The sequence below is a fragment of the Gopherus flavomarginatus genome, chromosome 20 (genome assembly GCF_025201925.1).
Source record: "Gopherus flavomarginatus isolate rGopFla2 chromosome 20, rGopFla2.mat.asm, whole genome shotgun sequence".
Lineage (NCBI taxonomy): Eukaryota > Metazoa > Chordata > Testudines > Testudinidae > Gopherus > Gopherus flavomarginatus.
In genome coordinates this window covers 21,350,263-21,368,657 of record NC_066636.1, presented here as the reverse complement: position 1 = coordinate 21,368,657, position 18,395 = coordinate 21,350,263, and the positions used below count along the sequence as shown (strand labels likewise).

The 18,395-nt window shown below is 54.6% G+C and overlaps 2 protein-coding genes across 2 annotated transcripts; one reads left to right on the top strand and one right to left on the bottom strand.

The window, feature by feature from the left end:
- Positions 1-1,098: 1,098 nt before the first annotated feature.
- Positions 1,099-8,314, top strand: NAXE (NAD(P)HX epimerase). The gene is made up of 6 exons (XM_050930535.1): positions 1,099-1,337; positions 4,256-4,364; positions 4,882-4,992; positions 5,512-5,625; positions 6,603-6,750; positions 8,022-8,314. The coding sequence occupies exons 1-6, from the start codon at positions 1,135-1,137 to the stop codon at positions 8,222-8,224; spliced, it is 888 nt and encodes a 295-aa protein (XP_050786492.1). The 5' UTR covers positions 1,099-1,134; the 3' UTR covers positions 8,225-8,314.
- A 438-nt stretch (positions 8,315-8,752) lies between these two features.
- GPATCH4 (G-patch domain containing 4) lies at positions 8,753-17,650 on the bottom strand. Its single transcript, XM_050930534.1, has 8 exons — positions 17,569-17,650; positions 16,241-16,394; positions 15,471-15,544; positions 14,325-14,417; positions 12,917-13,024; positions 11,702-11,805; positions 10,804-10,854; positions 8,753-9,930 (listed from the first exon to the last, which is right to left on the bottom strand). Exons 2-8 carry the CDS (start codon positions 16,317-16,319, stop codon positions 9,528-9,530), a joined length of 912 nt encoding a protein of 303 aa, XP_050786491.1. The 5' UTR covers positions 16,320-16,394; positions 17,569-17,650; the 3' UTR covers positions 8,753-9,527.
- Between the last annotated feature and the right edge of the window lie 745 nt (positions 17,651-18,395).

The window sequence follows — 18,395 nt, the reverse complement described above, 5'->3', positions numbered from 1 at the left end:
ATGTCCCCTTTAACATTTCAATCAGGCTCGCTGGAAATATTTTTTCATTTGCTCGGAAGGTCACAGTCTGAGTCAAACCCGAGTTTAAGCACACACATGATGCCGAGCCGTAAGACACCTGCCCTTTAAAGCATCACATGTATATTCCATTGGGTCTTTATTGCTTTTTCTTATCACTCCAGCACATACAATCCCCCTTGCACCTTCTGAGGGCACTACAAGTGCTGAGCCTCACAAGCCCTGTGTGTTTTGTAGGGGTTTCATAGTCTAGGCTGGACAGGTTCCCATATTCAGATGGATTTCCCATATCCAGAGGCTTAGAATATCCAGAGGCAGGGAAGCTTGCATGGCCAGATGCTGTAGAGTCTGCGTAGCCAGAGACATTTGCATTGCCAGTTGTGGAAAGGTTTTTGTATCCATGGGCAGCAGGGCTCCCATATCCAGAGGATGCATACCCAGAGAGACCAGGGCTTGCATATTCAGGCGTGTTTGTACTCCTGGCAGCAGGGGAGCTTGCATATCCAGAGGCAAAGGAACTGGTATATTCAGAAGTATATCCATATGCTGAGGTAGAGGGGCTGGCATATTCAGAAGGGCTGGTATATTCAGAGGCTGAGAGGCTGGTATAGTCAGAAGGGCTGCTATATTCAGAGGTTGATGAGGGGCTGGTATATTCAGAAGGGCTGGTATATTCAGAGGATGAAGGGCTGGTATATTCAGAAGGGCTGGTATATTCAGAGCCTGAGAGGCTGGTATATTCAGAGGGGCTAGTAGATTCAGAGGTTGAGGGGCTGGTATATTCAGAGGGGCTGGTAGATTCAGAGGCTGAGAGGCTGGTATATTCAGAGGGGCTGGTAGATTCAGAGGAAGATTCAGGCGCTGCCGGTGGGGCCTGTCTCTTCAGCGAGCTTTGCAGAGCCCGAGGGGGCTGCATGGTCCCAGAGGGGGGCTGCACCGCCGGGTGCCGCGCCGGAGGGGTGCAGAGAACCGGAGCAAGGCCCGGCTCCAGTCCCGACTCCCTGCTCAGCCCAGGCTCCGGGATCCACCCCCACGCCGGGGCGCCTGTGCGCAGCGCCTGCTCCGTGCGCTCCGGGGCGGAGCGGAGCGAGGCTGGACGGCGGCAGCCGCAGCTGGATGTCCGGGCTCAGGGCGCTGCTGGGGCTCGGCCTGCTGGTCTCTTCGGGCTCTCGGCTGGTGGCGGCGGGCGGGGGGCGCTGCCCGGTCCAGCGGGGGCCTCCTGCGGGGATCTGGGGCGCAGCGGGGGCCGGGGGCGCAGGCCGGGGGCGCAGCAGCAGCGCCATGCAGAACCCGGGGCGCAGCGGGGTCAAGTACCTCAGGTAGCCCCCTGGTCCTGCCCCCGCCTCGGGGAGTGAGCCTGCGGGGGGGCTGCAGGGGAAAGGGCTGGGGAGGGAAATTCGGGAGGGGGCTGCTGGGAGGAAATAGGAAATGGGGGGCAGTAGGGGGAGGGGGCTGCGGCAGAGGAGAGCGGAAATGGGGTTGTAGGGGGAGAAGGCTGAAGGGGGAGGAGGAAATGGGGGGCTGTGGGGGGGCTGTAGGGGGGGGCTTCAGGGGAGGAGAAGGGAAATGGGGGGCTGGAGGGGGAGGGAGGGCTGCAGGAGAGGAGAGGGGAAATGGGGGGCTGTAGGAGGAGATGGGGGGCTGCAGGGGAAGAGGGGAAGTGGGCTATAGGCAGAAATGGGGGGCTGAGGGGAGGAGAGGGGAAATGGGAGGCTGCGGGGGAAGGGAAATGGGGGGCTGAGGGGAGGAGAGGGGAAATGGGGCTGGAGGGGGAGGGAAATGGGGGGCTGTAGTAGAGGAGAGAGGAAATAGGGCTGCAGGGCACCAGGAGAGGAGCTGAGGGAGGTGGTTGTACTGCAGGGGATGGGGAAATGAGGGAGGATAGTGGGGGTTCTGCATGGACCTGGGGCACTTTTCGGATATGGGGAATAGCCCATTTGTCAGGGACTGAGAGAAGGGGGAGGGGGTGGCATAGGTGGTTGCTGGTTGGAGAGAAAAAGTCTTAAAACTAGTTTAAAATATGGAGACTTGGGATGAAAACACCCCTATTTGTACCTGTGCAGTGTGATTCTCTCTCCGTCCTCACCCCTGGGCCCCGAGTAACCCCTGCTACTGGCCTTTTTAAATTGCCTTTGCCTTTGCTTTCAGTTTGGTAAAACGAACTCCCAGGCCTGAGGCACTAAAGCTCCCTGCAGATCAGTGGCCTGGCTTCAGCACTGGGGGTAAAGAGGCGGCTTCGTCTAGCCTGTCCGACCTTTGGGTGCCTTTGTCACCTGAGGGGGCGATGCCCCTTGAGACAGTGGCTCCCTGGAGCAGCTTATCCCTGTTATGAAAGGGAACGTAAAAGCTGAGTGTCCGGGTAACTGGAGCAGCACCTGGATCTCGGCGGGGTTAGGCCGGGATTCGACACACGTCTCAGTGCATGTGGCATTTAGCACAGGCATTCCACCGGCATCTGAAGCTCGATTGTTGCCAGGGACAGGATGCTGGGCCCGTTGATCCGATCTCCAGAGAGTTGAGTGGTCAGTGCTGGCAGGGCCAGAGCCAGGTGGCCGGAATGGCTGGATCAGTGATCATGACACAGTCAGGCTGGAGGTGCAATACTCCACGAGTGTCGGGGAATCAGTGCTTTGATCTGGCATGGCAAATCTGGCGTCCCGTGAAGGAAACAGATGTGTGTGTTCATATGGGGGTTGTTAATTAGAATCGGTCAATACCTGGAATTCGCATCCTGTGGGAAATGCCAAGACTTCGTTTTTAACCCAAATAGAAATCTTGGCCTTTTTTTGCAAAATGAAATATTCCAAAAGATTTCCTGTGGCCCTCCTTGAAACAGTTCATGTTCCCACAAAGGTGATTCAATTTGTACATTTTCATATGAAAGTGGAAAGGGTAAAGTTCAAAGAAAACGTTTTGATCACTTCCCAGGCAAAATATGAGCATCGGTACATTCCCACAGAATACTCCGGTGTCTCCGAATCAGCATTTTTCCCAACAGAAAAACGTTCTGTTGGAAGATTTCCAACCAGCTCTGTTATTCCTACGGGCCTCTGATCTCAGCAAGAGCCAGTTGGGAAACGCTAGGCCAGGGGTTCTCAAACTGTGTGTGTGTCGTGAGCTGTCAGCCTCCACCCCAAATCCCACTTTGCCTCCAGCATTTATAAAAGTGTTTTTCATTTATAAGTGGGGTTGCACTCAGAGGCCTGCTATGTGAAGGGGGTCACGACTACCAAAGTTTGAGAACTCCTGCGCTAGGCACACCCCAGCAGTGTCAAGACGTTTGATGGTGGAGATCCCGAGGAAGATAGGAAGGATGTAAATCAGGAGAGAATGCGAGTGAGCCAGGGATGGTGGATGATACTTGCGGTGATTGGGATAGTGGAGCTGTTACATTTGTAACTTACGGCCTGGCTTCACTGCAAAATTAGCTGGAGCAGGGGTCGGCAACCTGTGGCACGCGTGCCAAAGGCAGCCCACTAGCTGATTTTTAGTGGCACTCTGCTGCCAGCTGGGGTCCCGGCAGCTGCCCCCACAGCCTGCTGCCTGCCTGGATGGACGGAACCCTAGGCCAGCAGCAGGCTGAGCAGGGCCGGCGGCCAGGACCCCGGCTAGCAGGAGCTGGCGGACGGAACCCCAGACTGTCTGGGGTTCCATCTGCCGCCCATACTGCTGGTCTGGGGCTCTGTTTACCGGCCTCTGCCAGCCGGAGTCCTGGCCGCTGGCCCCGCTCAGCCCACTGCCAGTCTGGGGTTCTGTCCGCCAGCCTCTGTAAATGTACAATGTATTACTGGCATGCGAAACCTTAAATTAACTTAGACTTGGCACACCACTTCTCAGAGGTTGCCGACCCCTGAGCTGGAGTGATCCGCGACTCCTCTCGGGTCAGCCTCGCTCAAGTGAGAGCAGCCACAGTGCAAAATAACCCTTGCATGGTGGTGCCCACGCGGGCGCTGCTCGCTCATGGGTGATGCAAAGTCTGCCGGGCTCCTTAGCGCTGCAGGGAGCTGAGCTGCTCTCTGAATTCCTTCCCAGTCCCTTGTGGGGGATCTTGCCTGTCCTTTCGGGCTGCACGGGGGGAACTGCGGGACGGTACTGGAGGAGCAGCTGCTCTCGAGGGGCGGTGTGATCCGGGTGGTCCTGTTAGCTGCTGAGAGGCAGCACCTGTGCTAACAGCAGCGAAGACGAGCCCTTCAATCACACACGCCCGGTGGCTCATGTCGTTTGCTTCTCCTCTCAGCCAGGAGGAAGCACAAGCCATCGATCAAGAGCTCTTCTCGGAGTACAAGTTCAGCGTCGACCAACTCATGGAGCTGGCGGGGCTGAGCTGTGCGACGGCCATTGCCAAGGTGAGCACTGCACACCTGGGTTCCCCCTGCTCTCGGGGTGCCCTGCCTGTCCCGATCCAGCCATGACCGTCCAGGGAGGGGAGGGAGCTCTGTGCAGGCCCTGAAGGTAGCAGCGTGGCCCCTTGCAGCTCCTGCAAGTGATCGATCCAGGGTTGTAAATGAGGTTCTTAGATCAGTTTGCCCTGGGAAGCAGCTTCCCGGGTTTATAGGGCTGTATCTGCCATCCCAGAGCACGAGACTAAAACACAGCAGGATCATCTCTCCCTCTCTCTCACACACGTGGGCATGCAGGCCACTGTAATGCAGCCACCTCTGGGGTGGAGGCTGCCAGCTAGGCAGCATAGCAGGATGCATCGTTATCTGGGCTTTTGGCAAGCAGCACAGATACCTTGGAGGTGGCGTTATCAGCGCATCTCTCTGTGGTCGGCTACAGGGCTCCGATCCCTGCTACCCCAACTGTTCCTACTAATGGCCTGTTGTGCTGTTTAACTGAAGCCTGTTCTTTTCTCCCGCGCAGGCCTATCCACCCAGCTCCTTCACCAAAAGCCCGCCCGCGGTGCTGATCGTCTGTGGCCCGGGGAATAACGGAGGGGACGGCTTGGTCTGTGCCAGGCACCTGAAGATGTTTGTGAGTAATGCTGGCAAAATGTGCCAGCCCTGGAGCTCAAGTCCTTTCTGCCCAGAGCAGATACAGCAAAGGCAGCAGCCGAGCAAGCATCCTGCACGCATATACATTCCTGCCGGAGTGAGCCAGATGATGCCTGGGAACCTCCCTGCTCCATTCAGCTCTTAGCTCTTCGGCTGAGATGTTCCTTAGGGGGCCCGTTCCTTTAGGACGGACCAGCCTCCCTTCCTCGCATACGGATTTTTCAGCGAGCAGCCCTGGGTGAAGTTCTGCTGACACACTGTGCACCAGGGTGCTTGGTCGGCCCTGGGCACAAGGGTGTAGCTCTGGACAGGAGAGGGAACTAGGAAAGAGGAGGCACTTAGGGGAACCATAGGGACAGAGAGGAGGCTGAAGTGTGTGGTGTGTGTTTGATCTGAGACATCCAAGCCCCAGGCAGGTGACACTAGCTGTGGGTCTGTGCTGGGAATCAGCCCTGGTGACCACACTGGGGCATCGCTTGGAATTGTTCTGTCCCTGCAGGGCTACGAGCCGAGCGTGCATTACCCCAAGCGGCCCGGCAAAGCTCTGTTTGAAGGATTGACAACTCAGTGCCAGAAGATGGACATTCCCTTTCTCTCGGAGTTCCCGTCAGAGGTAGGGCACATGGCCGGTAGACCTAGAATATCCAGCAGTTACTTTCGTCCTGTCTTGGTCCATTTCATGGCTTCGGTTGTATACGCTTCACTGCACAAAATAGGGGAGAGAGGCTCATGTGCCAGATGCAGACCAAGGGTTGGTTTCCTCCTCTAGGTTCCATTCTGAAGCCTATTGCAATGGCCTAGGCTGACTTCCTGTAGCAAGGTTAAATCATTAATATTCTCCAAGTGCTTTGGGATCCCAAGGAAGAAGGGAAGCAAGGTGTCAAAGGGGAAAGGCTACAGGATGGAGCGTCTCTTTGTCCTGGTTTTTCTACAGCACCTAACACGCTGGGGAGCTGCTCCGTGATGGGGCTCTCAGGCGCCACTGCAGTACCAGTAAATCCAGTTACAATGGAAATGAGCAATGTGGATTTATTACGTGCTCGTGGGCATCTCTGTGGTGCTTATCGCCACAGCGTCTGGGCGTCCCCTGTATCCCTGAAAAATGTGCCTGGTGCTGCCACTGAATTATCTGGAGAACAGGAAGGGGGTGTGTAAATGACTGGGCCGCAGTCTGCTCCGTTACCCAGTGGTGTGACTCCGTGTAAATCAGGAGTCACTCCACTGAAGTCGGTGCGTTTACACTGTCGTAGCCGTGTTCTCCTCCTTCAAAGATACTGGGCTTGATCCTCCTCTCCCGTACGCCAGTCTAACGTCAGTGGAGCGACTCCTGCTTTACACACGTGAGATTAGACTAAGGCCCTTTGTATTTAGCTTGTCACCCTGGATTTACCTGGCTTGAGCTCAGCCCCCCCCAGTGTAAATCCATGCAGTTACTCCAGATTTACGCTAGTCTGAGACCAGGATCTGGCCCTGCTGGAGATGCTGGAACTTGATGTCCCTTGCCTAGAAAAGTTCTGTAGTGTGCATGTGCCAGGGAGGGTGGGTAGGTGGGATCCTGCTGTTTTAAGCTGCTGACCCATTTGCCTGCAGGCTATGCTGATTGATGAGCTGTATGGCTTGGTGGTGGATGCTATTTTTGGATTCAGCTTCAAGGGAGCCGTGCGGGAACCTTTTGGCAGCATCCTCAGGACCTTGGAGCAAGTCACCGTCCCCGTCGCCAGCATCGATATCCCCTCCGGTTCGTTCTGTTCCAGCGCTGTCCGGACCCTTTGGCATCTGTTAACTTTTCTCTCGATCACATTGGCTGCATCAGCAGGGTTGTTATGTTCCTAGTGGGCCTCTAAGGTCGTGGTGACATGCTGAGCTTTGCAGAGATGTCACTGGTCGGGACAGCAGCAGACCTGCTGGGTTATCCCAGGCTTCTGCTGTGAAGATTTGTACTATCAATTTAAACTCATTGGGCCAGCCAAATCCCAGTCCCCAGCTGGGGCCAGTGCCTGAGGCTTCAGGGAATGGTATAATGGGATAGCCTAATTTTAGCAATTAATTTGGCAATTGATCTTTGATTATCAGCAGGTAAGTATGCTCAGTGGTCTATGATGGGATGATAGATGGGGTGGGATCTGAGTTACTACAGAGAATTCTTTCCTGGGTGCTGGCTGGTGAGTCTTGCCCACATGCTCAGGGTTTCACTGATCGCCATATTTGGGAAGGAATTTTCCTCCAGGGCAGATTGGCAGAGGCCCTGGAGGCTTTTCCCCTTCCTCTGCAGCATGGGGCACAGGTCACTTGCTGGAAGATTCTCTGCAGCTTGAGGTCTTCAAACCACAATTTGAGGACTTCAATAGCTCAGACATAGGTTAGGGGTTTGTTACAAGAGTAGGTGGGTGAGATTCTGTGGCCTGCGTTGTGCAGAAGGTCAGACTAGATGATCATAATAGTCCCTGACCTTAAAGTCTATGACTCTATAACACACTTGGTCAGTGGGCAGTGCTGGTAGGGCAGGGAAAGTGAGAATTCCTTCTTGACTGTTGCCAGCTTGTGCCCTGTGAGTGAATTCACAAGCTGGCTTTGTTGCGTCAGCTGGTATTTGCTTTGTCAGCTGTCTCGTTAGTCAGCGTGAGGTTACTGTGCTGAACTGGGACTCAGGAAAAGCAGGCTCCCAAGTCCCAGCTCCATGTGACCGTGGGCAGATCTCTCCATGCCTCAATTCCCCAGCTATAAAATAGGAGTAAATCCTTTTTCTCTCCCTCACTCTTCTGCAGCACCTAGCACAGTGGGCCCTGATCTCAGCAGGGGTTTCTAGGTGCTCCTGTAATGCACAGAAGAGACATTCTGGGAGTTGTTCCACCACTGTAGATTGGCGAGAGGAGAATTGAGCTGTGCATATTCAATGGGGAACTGGTAACGCTCTTACGAGTCACGTCAGGGAAGCTCTTCAGACATGGGAGGGTGTTTGCCTGGAGTGGGACTTACTTGGCTAACTGGCTCCCCCTTGGTTTTTTTCAGGCTGGGACGTGGAGAAAGGCAGCCCCGACGGCATCCAGCCCGACATGCTCATTTCTCTCACTGCCCCCAAGAAGGCTGCGCAGCATTTTGCTGGCCGCTATCACTTCCTGGGGGGCAGGTTTGTGCCAATGGCTCTGCAGCAAAAATACTCACTTAATCTGCCGCCCTACCCCGAGACTGACTGCATCCTGCAGTTACCCTAGCCGGGGCCAGGCAGGATCGGCTTTATCCAAAATCTGAACGACAGGGGGGGATTGGATTGTGAAGCAGAGACGAGTCCTGCCCAGTGTTTGACTGAGGGGGGGCGTTGCTGGTTAGTAGGGGTGGGGGCTAGCTGTGCTGCACAAGCAGGGCCTGGTTCTGCAAAGCGCCTTTAACTTGCGCTGATCTGATGGGTGGGGGCGCTCAGCACCTTGTTTGGTGCTAGGAAATCCCCGGCATAGCTCTGCCTGGTGTGTGCAAAGCCAGCTGTGGTCGGCACACAGGTGCTGGGGATTGTGCTTGGTCTGACTCAATGCCCTTTGCAGTCAGCGGGCGGCTTTCCGTGGGCTTTGGATCAGAACCGAAGGGTTAAAGTTCATTAAGGGTGAGGGTGTATTTGTTGGGAGTTACAGGTGGGTCTAGGAAGGGAGCTCTGACGCTAACTCTGTTTAATATACTACACACGGAAGGGCCTGCGTTCCATGGGCTTTCCAGCTGTAGCGACCTCTGATGTGTATATAAAATCCACCTTTTCTCTGCAATAAAAGATTTATTGACACTAAAAATCACTCTGAATTGGCCTTTCCTTCCCCCTCTTCCCATCCATTCTTATGCAACTGACCCATGCTGCAAACATACCATGGGTGAAACCCTGGCCCCCTGAAGTCTGCAGCAAAACTCTCCCTGCAGTTACTGAGGTTGCAACCGCTGATGGGAAGCAACAGCCAGAAATGGGATTTCTAACGATACAAAAGCTGGAGAATTGAGGTATTCACAAGTGGCGTGATCAGTTGATTCCCTTGCAAGGCAGAGCCGTGCTCAGTGCTGAGAGTGGTATTTTTCATCTCCTCTTCGCTCTGCCTTGTCTGAGGTCAAAGGGTTTGTCTACACAGCGGTTACTGTGTGGTGAAGCTGCTGCAGAGTAACGTCCCGTGTGGACGCTGCTGCAATGCACTGAAAGTGCCTCACGCCCTAACCTGCTGTGTGAACAAACCCTAAGAGCATCTGCTTCCGGCTGGGCTCCAGCAGCATCAGGGTTAGATCCCGGAGGAGAAAAAAACCCACCCCGGCTATAAACTCCCCAGTGGCTCTTTTCCAGCAGTCGGACACTAGCCATGTCTTTCCAGCCAGGTACCTGTGTGCAGAGCGGCCCCCTTGGGTAAGGGGCAGGCCCGTTAACCCCTGCAGCCAAAGGGCACTAAGAGTGGTTGCAGAGTGACTGGGAAGAGGTCCCGCAGATGAATGTGCAGCGGGTCCATAGCAGGCCTGCGGGTGGCACCCCCCTCAAACAGGATGAGCCCTCGTTCACTGCACCTTCCTCTTTTTCTGCTTTTTGGTCCTTTCCCTGGGACCGTCCCAGTCCATCCTCCCCTCGGGCTGCTCCCTTGAGTCCTGCAACTCGCTCTCCAAACCCTCCACCACTTCCTCCTCCTCTTTCTTCTTCCTCCTCTTCCTGGCCTGCCTCTCCTCCTCCTCGGCACAACCCCCCCTCTCTTTGGATCTCTTCCGCTTTTTCTTCTTGGCTTTCTGCCGCCTCTCAGCCGGGCTGCTGCTTTCCGGGGCCGAGGTACCTGCCGCTGCCTCCTGCTGACGCTCTGGGGCGCCACCTCTGGGAGCCGCCTCCTGGCCGTACTTAGCCAGGAAGGCTCGCTCTTGCTCCTCGAGCCGGGCCAGCTTGGCACTCATGGTCAGACCATGACGGGCTCCCCTGGGAAGAACGCACCAGACAGGGCAGGTTAATGACAGCCTGAGAAGAGATAGTGCCTAGGCCTGGGAGACCTGCAACCGCCCTCTCGTAAGTCAGCCCTGCCATGTATCCTCCCCACTTCCGCTACAGTTGCGTCCAACAGACTCTCAGCTGGATACTGGCTGCCTCGGGATGATGAGGACTAGCCTGTTTTCTAGTGCTTGTGGCAGCCACACCCCCCTTCCTTGGGCCTGAACTGGACTCCAGCTATTCCCCAGGTTGGGCTAGCAAAGCAGGAGGGCCAAAGGGGGCAGGATAGCTCAGTGGCTATTGAGCATTGGCCTGCTAAATCCACGGTTGTTAGTTCAGTCCTTGAGGGGGCCATTTAGGGACCTGGGGCAAAGATCTGTCTGGGGACTGGTCCTGCCTTGAGCAGGGGGTTGGACTAGATACCTCCTGAGGTCCCTTCCAACCCTGGTATTGTGTGTGTTGAAGTATCGGATGGGTTAGAACAGGTGGTTCTGGCAGGGCCTCCTCGTTAGCAGGGAGCTGGGGCAATATACCACCAGGGGCAGCACACAGAATCTGAGCTCCAGCCCCACGCTCCCACCGCACTCAGAGGCTGGGACGGGTTCCTGAGATGTGGAATCAAATAGAACCACCCCCCACAGCTCAGCCTGCTCTGGATAGTCCCCCAGCCTGGGAGGCTATAGTCCAGGACCCTTAAAAGTCCACCTGAGCTGCAGGAAAGGCAGGTCATTCAGTGGAACTCCCCAACCACCATGCTGGATAAATGGAAGGCACCAGGGCTGGAAGGGATCCTGGTGCAATAGGGAGAAGGGGGAGGAGGTGGCGTTCCAAGCCGACACTAGCGATGTCTTTCTGCCCACTTACTTGTGCGCGGTGCGGCCACCGCAGGCTCGGACCAGCTCCTCATCCGTCAGCCTGGGGGAGAGAGACAAGAGAGTTTGCAGCAGGGATACCTGGGGTGCTAACTGCTAGAGGGGTCATGCGCTGCAGTGCTTCTGTAGGCCGAGCTGTATATCCAAGGGGAGGGAGCAGCTTAGGACACTGCCGCCTGTGATATGCACAAGGCAACAGCGAGGAAGAGATTCCCCCAGTGGAAACCAGGCATTCCCTGTTTTCCAGTTGTCCCCAGGACTGAATGAATTAGAGGCTGGCCGGTGGGTAGGGAAGGCCGCCCCACTGCAGCTGCCAGCAAAGCTGGGATGGGGGTAATCAGGGCATGCTCCCCATGCTGTTCAATTCAGCGGGCCCATGGGCTCGCACTGTGTCCCATCCCGCCCCTACTGGACAGAAAGGGACAGCTTGCAAGTCCCAGCGAGGAGGGGAGAACTGGCCATTTCGCTCCTAGGGGGCCACCGAGAAGCCAAGTCCTCCACTCCCCCAGAGAAATGGTTCAGTCCCCAGGCAAAACTGAGCTCTCTGCCAAGTCGGGGTGGGGAGGAAGACCCAGCAGGGATCTTGACCCTGCTCCTTGCATGCGGCACAAGGACTTCTGCTGCACTGCTGAGGACAGATGTGGGGGGAACGACAGCTCTAAGACAAGGGAGATCAGCTAGCCATGGGATGACACAGCAGTCACAGGGACTACTGTGGAATCAGATCAGAGTAGGACTGTCCCGCCCCCAACCTCCTTGGGGTCCAGTCTGTTCTCACAGGATGGCCCTCTGAGCAGAGATGTGTCCCATGGCCAGTGCCTTTAGCATGTGGCCCAGCCCAGAGGCTCAGAACAGCTGCTCCCTGCCCCCACGCCCGGCTGGGCACTTACTTCCTAGCACTAGACAGGTCCAGTTTCTCCTCCTCGTCCTCGCTGCTCTCAGAGGTGGAAACCTGCTCCGTTGGCTCCTCCCCTCCTGCCGTCAGCGTGGCCGCCTGGGATGGAGACAGGTGCAGTCAGAAATCACCGTGCTGGAGACACCCCCACCACCCACGGTCTGTGCTGCAGGTGTAGGGAAAGCTAGTGGGAGGGTAGGGGAGTAGGGGTTGCATTACTCCAGAGGGGTAGCGTTGCAGAGTAGACTGAAAGGCAGGACTCCTGGGTTCTATCCCCAGCTCTGCCTCTCTGGGTAGCCTTGGACACAAGCGATGGTCTCTTTCTGGGCCTCAGTTTCCCCATCCCCATATCTATGCACAATTCAAGAAGGGTGGTGAGAAATTGGAGGGGGTTCGGAGAAGAGCCGCAAGAATGATTAAAGGATTAGAAAATGTCCCATGTGTGACTGAGCTGCTTGAGCCTACCTATTTAGTGTAACAGAGAGAAGGGCAAAGGATGACTGGATCACAGTCTATACGTATCTACGTGGGGAATAAATACTTAATCAGAGGCTCTTCCATCTAGCAGAGGAAGGTCTAAGATGAGCCAACGGCTGGAAGCTGTGGCTACACAAGCTCAGACAGGAAATAAGGTGTACCTTTTGAACAGAGAGAGTCATTACCCATTGGGACGATTTACCAAGGGGTGTGGGAGAGTCTCCATCACTGGCAGTTAAATCAAGATGGGAAGATCTGCCCTAGCAATGACTTTGGGGCAGTTCTCTGGCCTGGATTATCCAGGAAGTCAGACCCCAGAGTCAACTGCATTTCAGCACAGGAAATGATGATCCCTGTGCACGGTGATCCCTGTGCACCGTTGCTATGTGCTGTCAGACTTCTGCCCTGTTTTACCCCAGAGGCAGCGGCATTTCAGAGCTGTGTGAGCGAACCCTATGCTGCATCCTTATACGCTACCACACTCCACCCCAGAGGGGGCTGCATTTCAACACCGGGTGGGCAATCCCTGCGCAGCGTCACTATGCGCTGCCGGACAGTTGGCTCGTTTCACTCCAAAGGTGGCTGCAGTTCAGCAGCGGCTGAAGCATGTGTCTAGTGGTAGGATCTTTCAGGATAGACGGCACTACAGAAATGCAAGACGTTGTAGCCAAAAGCGCAGGAGCCTGTCTGCAGCGAAGGGGACTCCTGAACACCGACCCGCACGCCCTGTTACCTTCACAAAGCGGCCATACAGCATGTTCCTGGCACTGGGTGCTTTGCGGGGCTTCTTGTTGCTGATCTCCCCATCCTGCTCAGAGAGCTTTTTCATTTGGACACCATCCTGGGAGATTTAAACAGGCACTGTGTGATCAGCCAGGCCTCACAACAGCCACTAGTTAGTTTAATTACGTGCTCCATATTTCACATTTACATACTGTTAATCACAGAACCGTAGAAGTGCAGGACTGGATGGGACCTCAAGAGGTCATCTAGTCCCATCCCCTGCACTCCCAGCAGGACTATGTCATAACCAGACCATTCCTGACAGGTGTTTGTATTCATATCTGTATTGCAGTACTGCCTAGGAGCCCTGGCCCAGGGCCCCATGGTGCTAGGTGCTGTACAAACACAGAACAAAGAAACAGTCTCAGTCCCAAAGAGCTTCCAATCTAAGTATGAGGCAGGAGATGACCGGTGGATACATTCACATGGGGCGGTGTGGGGCGGAGGGCAAGGAGACAATGCCACTCAGTAAGATGGACACCAGCTGCCTAACGGTTCTGGAGTTTTTCTGTTAGCATCACAGCAAAGGAGAGTGTTCAATCTCAAATCACTTTGCCAAGGTGGCTCGGTATCATCGGCTCTGTTTTAGAGATTGCGTGTCTCAGTTTCCCAGAGGGAGAACACCATGTCCGAGCCAGCACAGCGAACCAGTGGTGGTGGCAAAAAGAGAAAGCCAGTGTCCTGCCACCCAGCCCAGAACCTTTCCACATGAGACCCTTGGACCAGTGGGCAGAAAGGAAATTAATAATCAACTGTAATGTTTTTCCTGATTACTGGTCCAAGGATGGTCTTGTGGTTACGGTACAGGTGGAGCCTCAGGACTCCCAGCTCCTACACTCCCAGCTCTGGCACCATGACCCTGGACAAATCATAGCACCTGTCTGTGCCTCAGTTTCCCCATCCTTAAAAAAGGGATGCCTATACTGATCCCCCTTTGTAAAGCCCAGCATCTCGTCAGATCAGGCCCGTGACGCATCTTCCTTAAGAACATATGAGATAGTCACCACCAGTACTGAACCAGGGATCTCCCAAGCAAAAATCACAAGTCACACCAGATTGAGCTAAGGAGCCAGGTTCTGTAGCAGGGGGCTGTAACAGACACCTGATGTCAGAGGACTGGCCACAGTGAACGGCGAGTTCCAGGAGCTCTATTCATTATAGCTTTGGCCAGGGAAAACACCCAAAGTGCTTTTGGAGAAGTGAGCAGGGTCCGGCTTTGTTCTGGAAGGGCGTCTCCTATACAACCATGTCTGCAGCCTTGCGTCGGCCGCTCTTCGTCAATCCCATCTAGCTCTGAGCACATAGATCAAGATGTCCAGCCTTCCCTGATCCCCCCAACCCCTAATCCCCCCCTTTACCTGCCCAGCCTCTATCGAGATGTTCGCAGCCGACTTGTTGAAGAGGTGATCCCACCAATGGAAAGTGAACTGCTCTGCTGGGTCGTGACCCACCTGGGTTGCAAAAAAAAAGGCTTAAAAAACCCTGCCTTGCTCCCCATCAGGATCTGCTGATCCAACACAGCTGTCGGGATCCTTCCCAACCCAGTCTGGCTCTAGGTACCCCTTTATTTACAAAGCAAAGAGCTTTTGCAAGTGTGGGACACTCAGGGAGCTGAGGCATATGCGTGTGCAAGGGAGGGCCCTGAGCTGGCAATGGGGTGGGACAGCTCAGCCCAGGGGGAAGCCAGTTTAAAGCCAATCCCATCTGTTAGCCTAGCAGGGGCTGGGGGAGCAGCCAAGGCAGCGGAACCAGCTCTGGGAGGGAAGGCAGCAGAGAGAAGGAGCAGCTGATTCTCTTTTGCCAATCCAGAAGCAGCGCTGATGGAACGGCATCAGGTTTGGCAAGGAGAGCCTTTGAAAGATAGAAATAAAGGGGGCCCGGAGGGGGCCTTCATTGCCTCAATTGCCCTCACACACCCCAAAAGAAATCTTGCAGGGAAGACAAACCCACAATTTCAACAGACCTTCCCCACTAGGAACTGGGCTGAGACACATCAACCTCATTCCATGCAGGCCCAAGGAGCAGCCAGATGGCAAACGGGCAGGATCTAAACAGCCTATTCACAGTCCCCGGAGTCATCCAGTCCCCAGAGAACTCCACCTACGTATAAGGCCAAGGGAGCACTGCATTATACAGCCTAGAGCAGGGGTCGGCAACCTTTCAGAAGTGCTGTGCTGAGTCTTCATTTATTCACTCTAATTTAAGGTTTCGCATGCCAGTAATACATTTAAATATTTTAGATGGTCTCTTTCTACAAGTCTATAATATAACTAAATTATTATTGTATTTAAAGTAAATACGGTTTTTAAAATGTTTAAGAAACTTCATTTAAAATTAAATTAAAATGCAGAGCCTCCCGGACTGGTGGCCAGGACCTGGGCAGTGTGAGTGCCACTGAAAATCAGCTCGCGTGCTGCCTTTGGCATGCGTGCCATAGGTTGCCTACCCCTGACCTAGAGGTACTGACGATAAGTTTTGGTTGTACAGACCCAGGTCTTCCTTACCCCAGCTGTGTCGCATTTCACTTTCACCTTGATGGCTTCAGAGATGCCGTTCTCTTGCTTCCCCAGCCCTTTGCCTAGAGAGAGCACAGCAAGATAAATGCAGGACTTCTCCCACATTAATGGCTCCTGGAGGGGTCGTAGGTGGGGATCGAAACCACAACCTCTTGATCCAAAAAACACAAGCCCCAGCTTCTTAAGCTGAAAGAATAACCAGCAGCAGAACCATAAACCTCTTACATTGTTCAGGGACTAGAAAGGAACAAAGCTCCAACAGACCCCTTGCACCGAAATGGAAAACCCAGTGCAGCCAAGAGACACAAATTGTGAGCACAAGCATCACCAGATTGGATCAGCACTGAGATCCTCCTAACCCAGTGTTCTGTGCCCAACAGTGGCCAGCACCAGCTGCTTCCGAGGAGAGTGCAAGAAACCCTGCACTGTTGGGATAACCTGTTCCTGGGCAAGGTTTCCTCCTGACCCTCATAAGTCAAAGATTGTCTTAAACTCTGAAGCATGATTATAATTTTGGCCATTCTTATTGTCTACATACACACTCAATCCTTCGTTGAATCTAGGCCTCAATGATCTTGTGGTAAGGAGTTCTGCAGTCCAATGGCATGTTGTACGAACAAGTTATTTGCATGTATCAATTTTGAATGTGCCATGTTTCAATCGTATTAAGAGACAGGAAACAAAGGAGCTCCCGATCCACCTCCTCCAGATCAATCATTATTCTGTGCACCTAGTTTTTGGATGTGTCAAGTCCGTACCTTGTTTCCAGCCGTGTCTCTGTAACTGCTGCTCTGCAAACTTCATCCCCTTGGTCTTATTCTTGGGAGAGCCGTTCATGATGGAGTCAGGTTGCTGTTCTAAAGCTTGATGCTACTTGAACCCTGCAGCTTCCAGGCCTCCCTGTGCATCACTCTATCATAGGAAGGTGGCGCATAATTACACATGCTGAAATGATCTTTTGCATTGAGCAGCACCCATTGCCAATGGCCTATAAGCCTAGAGGCAGTGTGGCCTAGTGGACCACGACTCAGAAAACCTGGGCTCTATTCCCAATTTCACCACTAGCCTACTGTGTGACCATGGGCAAGCCATTTCACTTCCCTGTGCCTCAGTTTCCCCATCTGTAAAATGGAGACAATGATACCGACCTCCTTTGTAATGGGCTCTTCGCAAGAAACCAGAAGGGCAACACCTGTCCTACCCAGTGCCCCCCATCCCATGTGAACAGTTGGCCACAGCCCATCAAAACTGATCTGTCCTATTCCAAATGGGAGATCAAATCCAGGGAAAGCAAGACAAGGGGAGCCAAGTACAGCAGTCAACCCTTCATACCCCATTCCTGCCGACCCCCTAGATATCCCCCACTAGCTCTCCGTCCCCAACAATGCCAGTTCCCCAATCCCCCGGATTCCCATCCAACCCCCACCCCAGAGATCCCCCCAGCCCCCCACCCTCAGGTCTTCAACTCCCCATCCAGCCCCCTTCAGCTCTCCAGCCCCCCATCCAGCCCTCTCTAGCCCCCTCCTCCAGCACTCCAGTCCCCCGGATCCCCATCCAGCCCTCTCCAGCCTTCCCTTCAGCTCTCCAGCCCCACAGCTCCCCATCCAGCCCTCTCCACCCCCCACCTTCAACTCTCCAACCCCCCAGCCCGCCATCCAGCCCTCTCCAGCCCCCTCCTTCAGCACTCCAGTCCCCCGGATCCCCATCCAGCCCTCTCCAGCCTTCCCTTCAGCTCTCCAGCCCCACAGCTCCCCATCCAGCCCTCTCCACCCCCCATCTTCAACTCTCCAGCCCCCCAGCTCCCTCTCCAGCCCTCCACCTTCAGCTCTCCAGCCCCAGATCCAGCCCTCTCCATCACCTCACCCTCAGCTCTTCAGCCCCCCACTTCCCTATCCAGTCCTCTCCAGCCCCCCATCTTCAGCTCTTCAGCCCCCCAGCTCCCCATCCAGCCCTCTCCAGCCCCCCACTTTCAGCTCTCCAGCCCCCCAGCTCCCCATCCAGCCCTCTCCAGCCCCCCGGATCCCCATCCAGCCCTCTCCAGCCCCCCCTTCAGCTCTCCAGGGGCTCCCCCTGCGCAGCCACTCACTGTTACACCGGATTCCTTCCCCACAGACACGTGCCCAGCTCTGCATGGAGGCCGCCATCTTCCCGGAAGTAAAACCTCCCCCCCGCCGCTCTAGGTTTGTGATGAACCATAGAGAAGAAATTGCCCCTAGTGTCTAAACCATAGAGTTTGAATCCTCCAGGGATCTTGCCCTGCAATGCATGTTCCACCCCCACATCCCCTGCATCATGGATCCCATTGCCCCAGCTGATCTGGTCCCAGTGCAACTAGTCACTGTGGACAATTTCCCATAAAACATTGAGGGAAAACTTGTGTCCTCCCCCCACTTCCCCAGAAAAAAAACACCTTTATTGTTGTTTCACTTGGATTGGTTTGGTTTTTTGCAGCATAAAACCAAAATACAAAACAGATCAACATACACCATCCTCCCACAAAGCCTGCCTTGGCTTTGGTTTGTTTTCCCTTTTGCCAGTGGCAAAGGAGCAGGGGAGAGGGGAGGGGGCTGTTTCATAGGCAATTTTGGAAGAAAGGTTAAAAAGAAATGTCCCACGAAGAGCAAGTGGCGTTTTGCTGAGCTGAACAAGGAGGCTGAGATGCCTGGACAGTGAGCTAAATCTGCTTGCATGTTGCTACTTACTTGGACTGGAAGCTGAGGCAGGGCCTGGCTTTGATCTGTGGTTGTGGTCCACAAGCAATGCTGCAATACGGATAATATGAAGCTGCAGCTTATCCCCCTCCACCGTCTCCTCTCCCCTCACCTATCCCCCCTCCTGCCCCATCCCCACTCAACCTCTCTAGAATCAAGTGACCCTCCCATCTGAGTTTTTCTGTCACCTCGCCTGTTATCT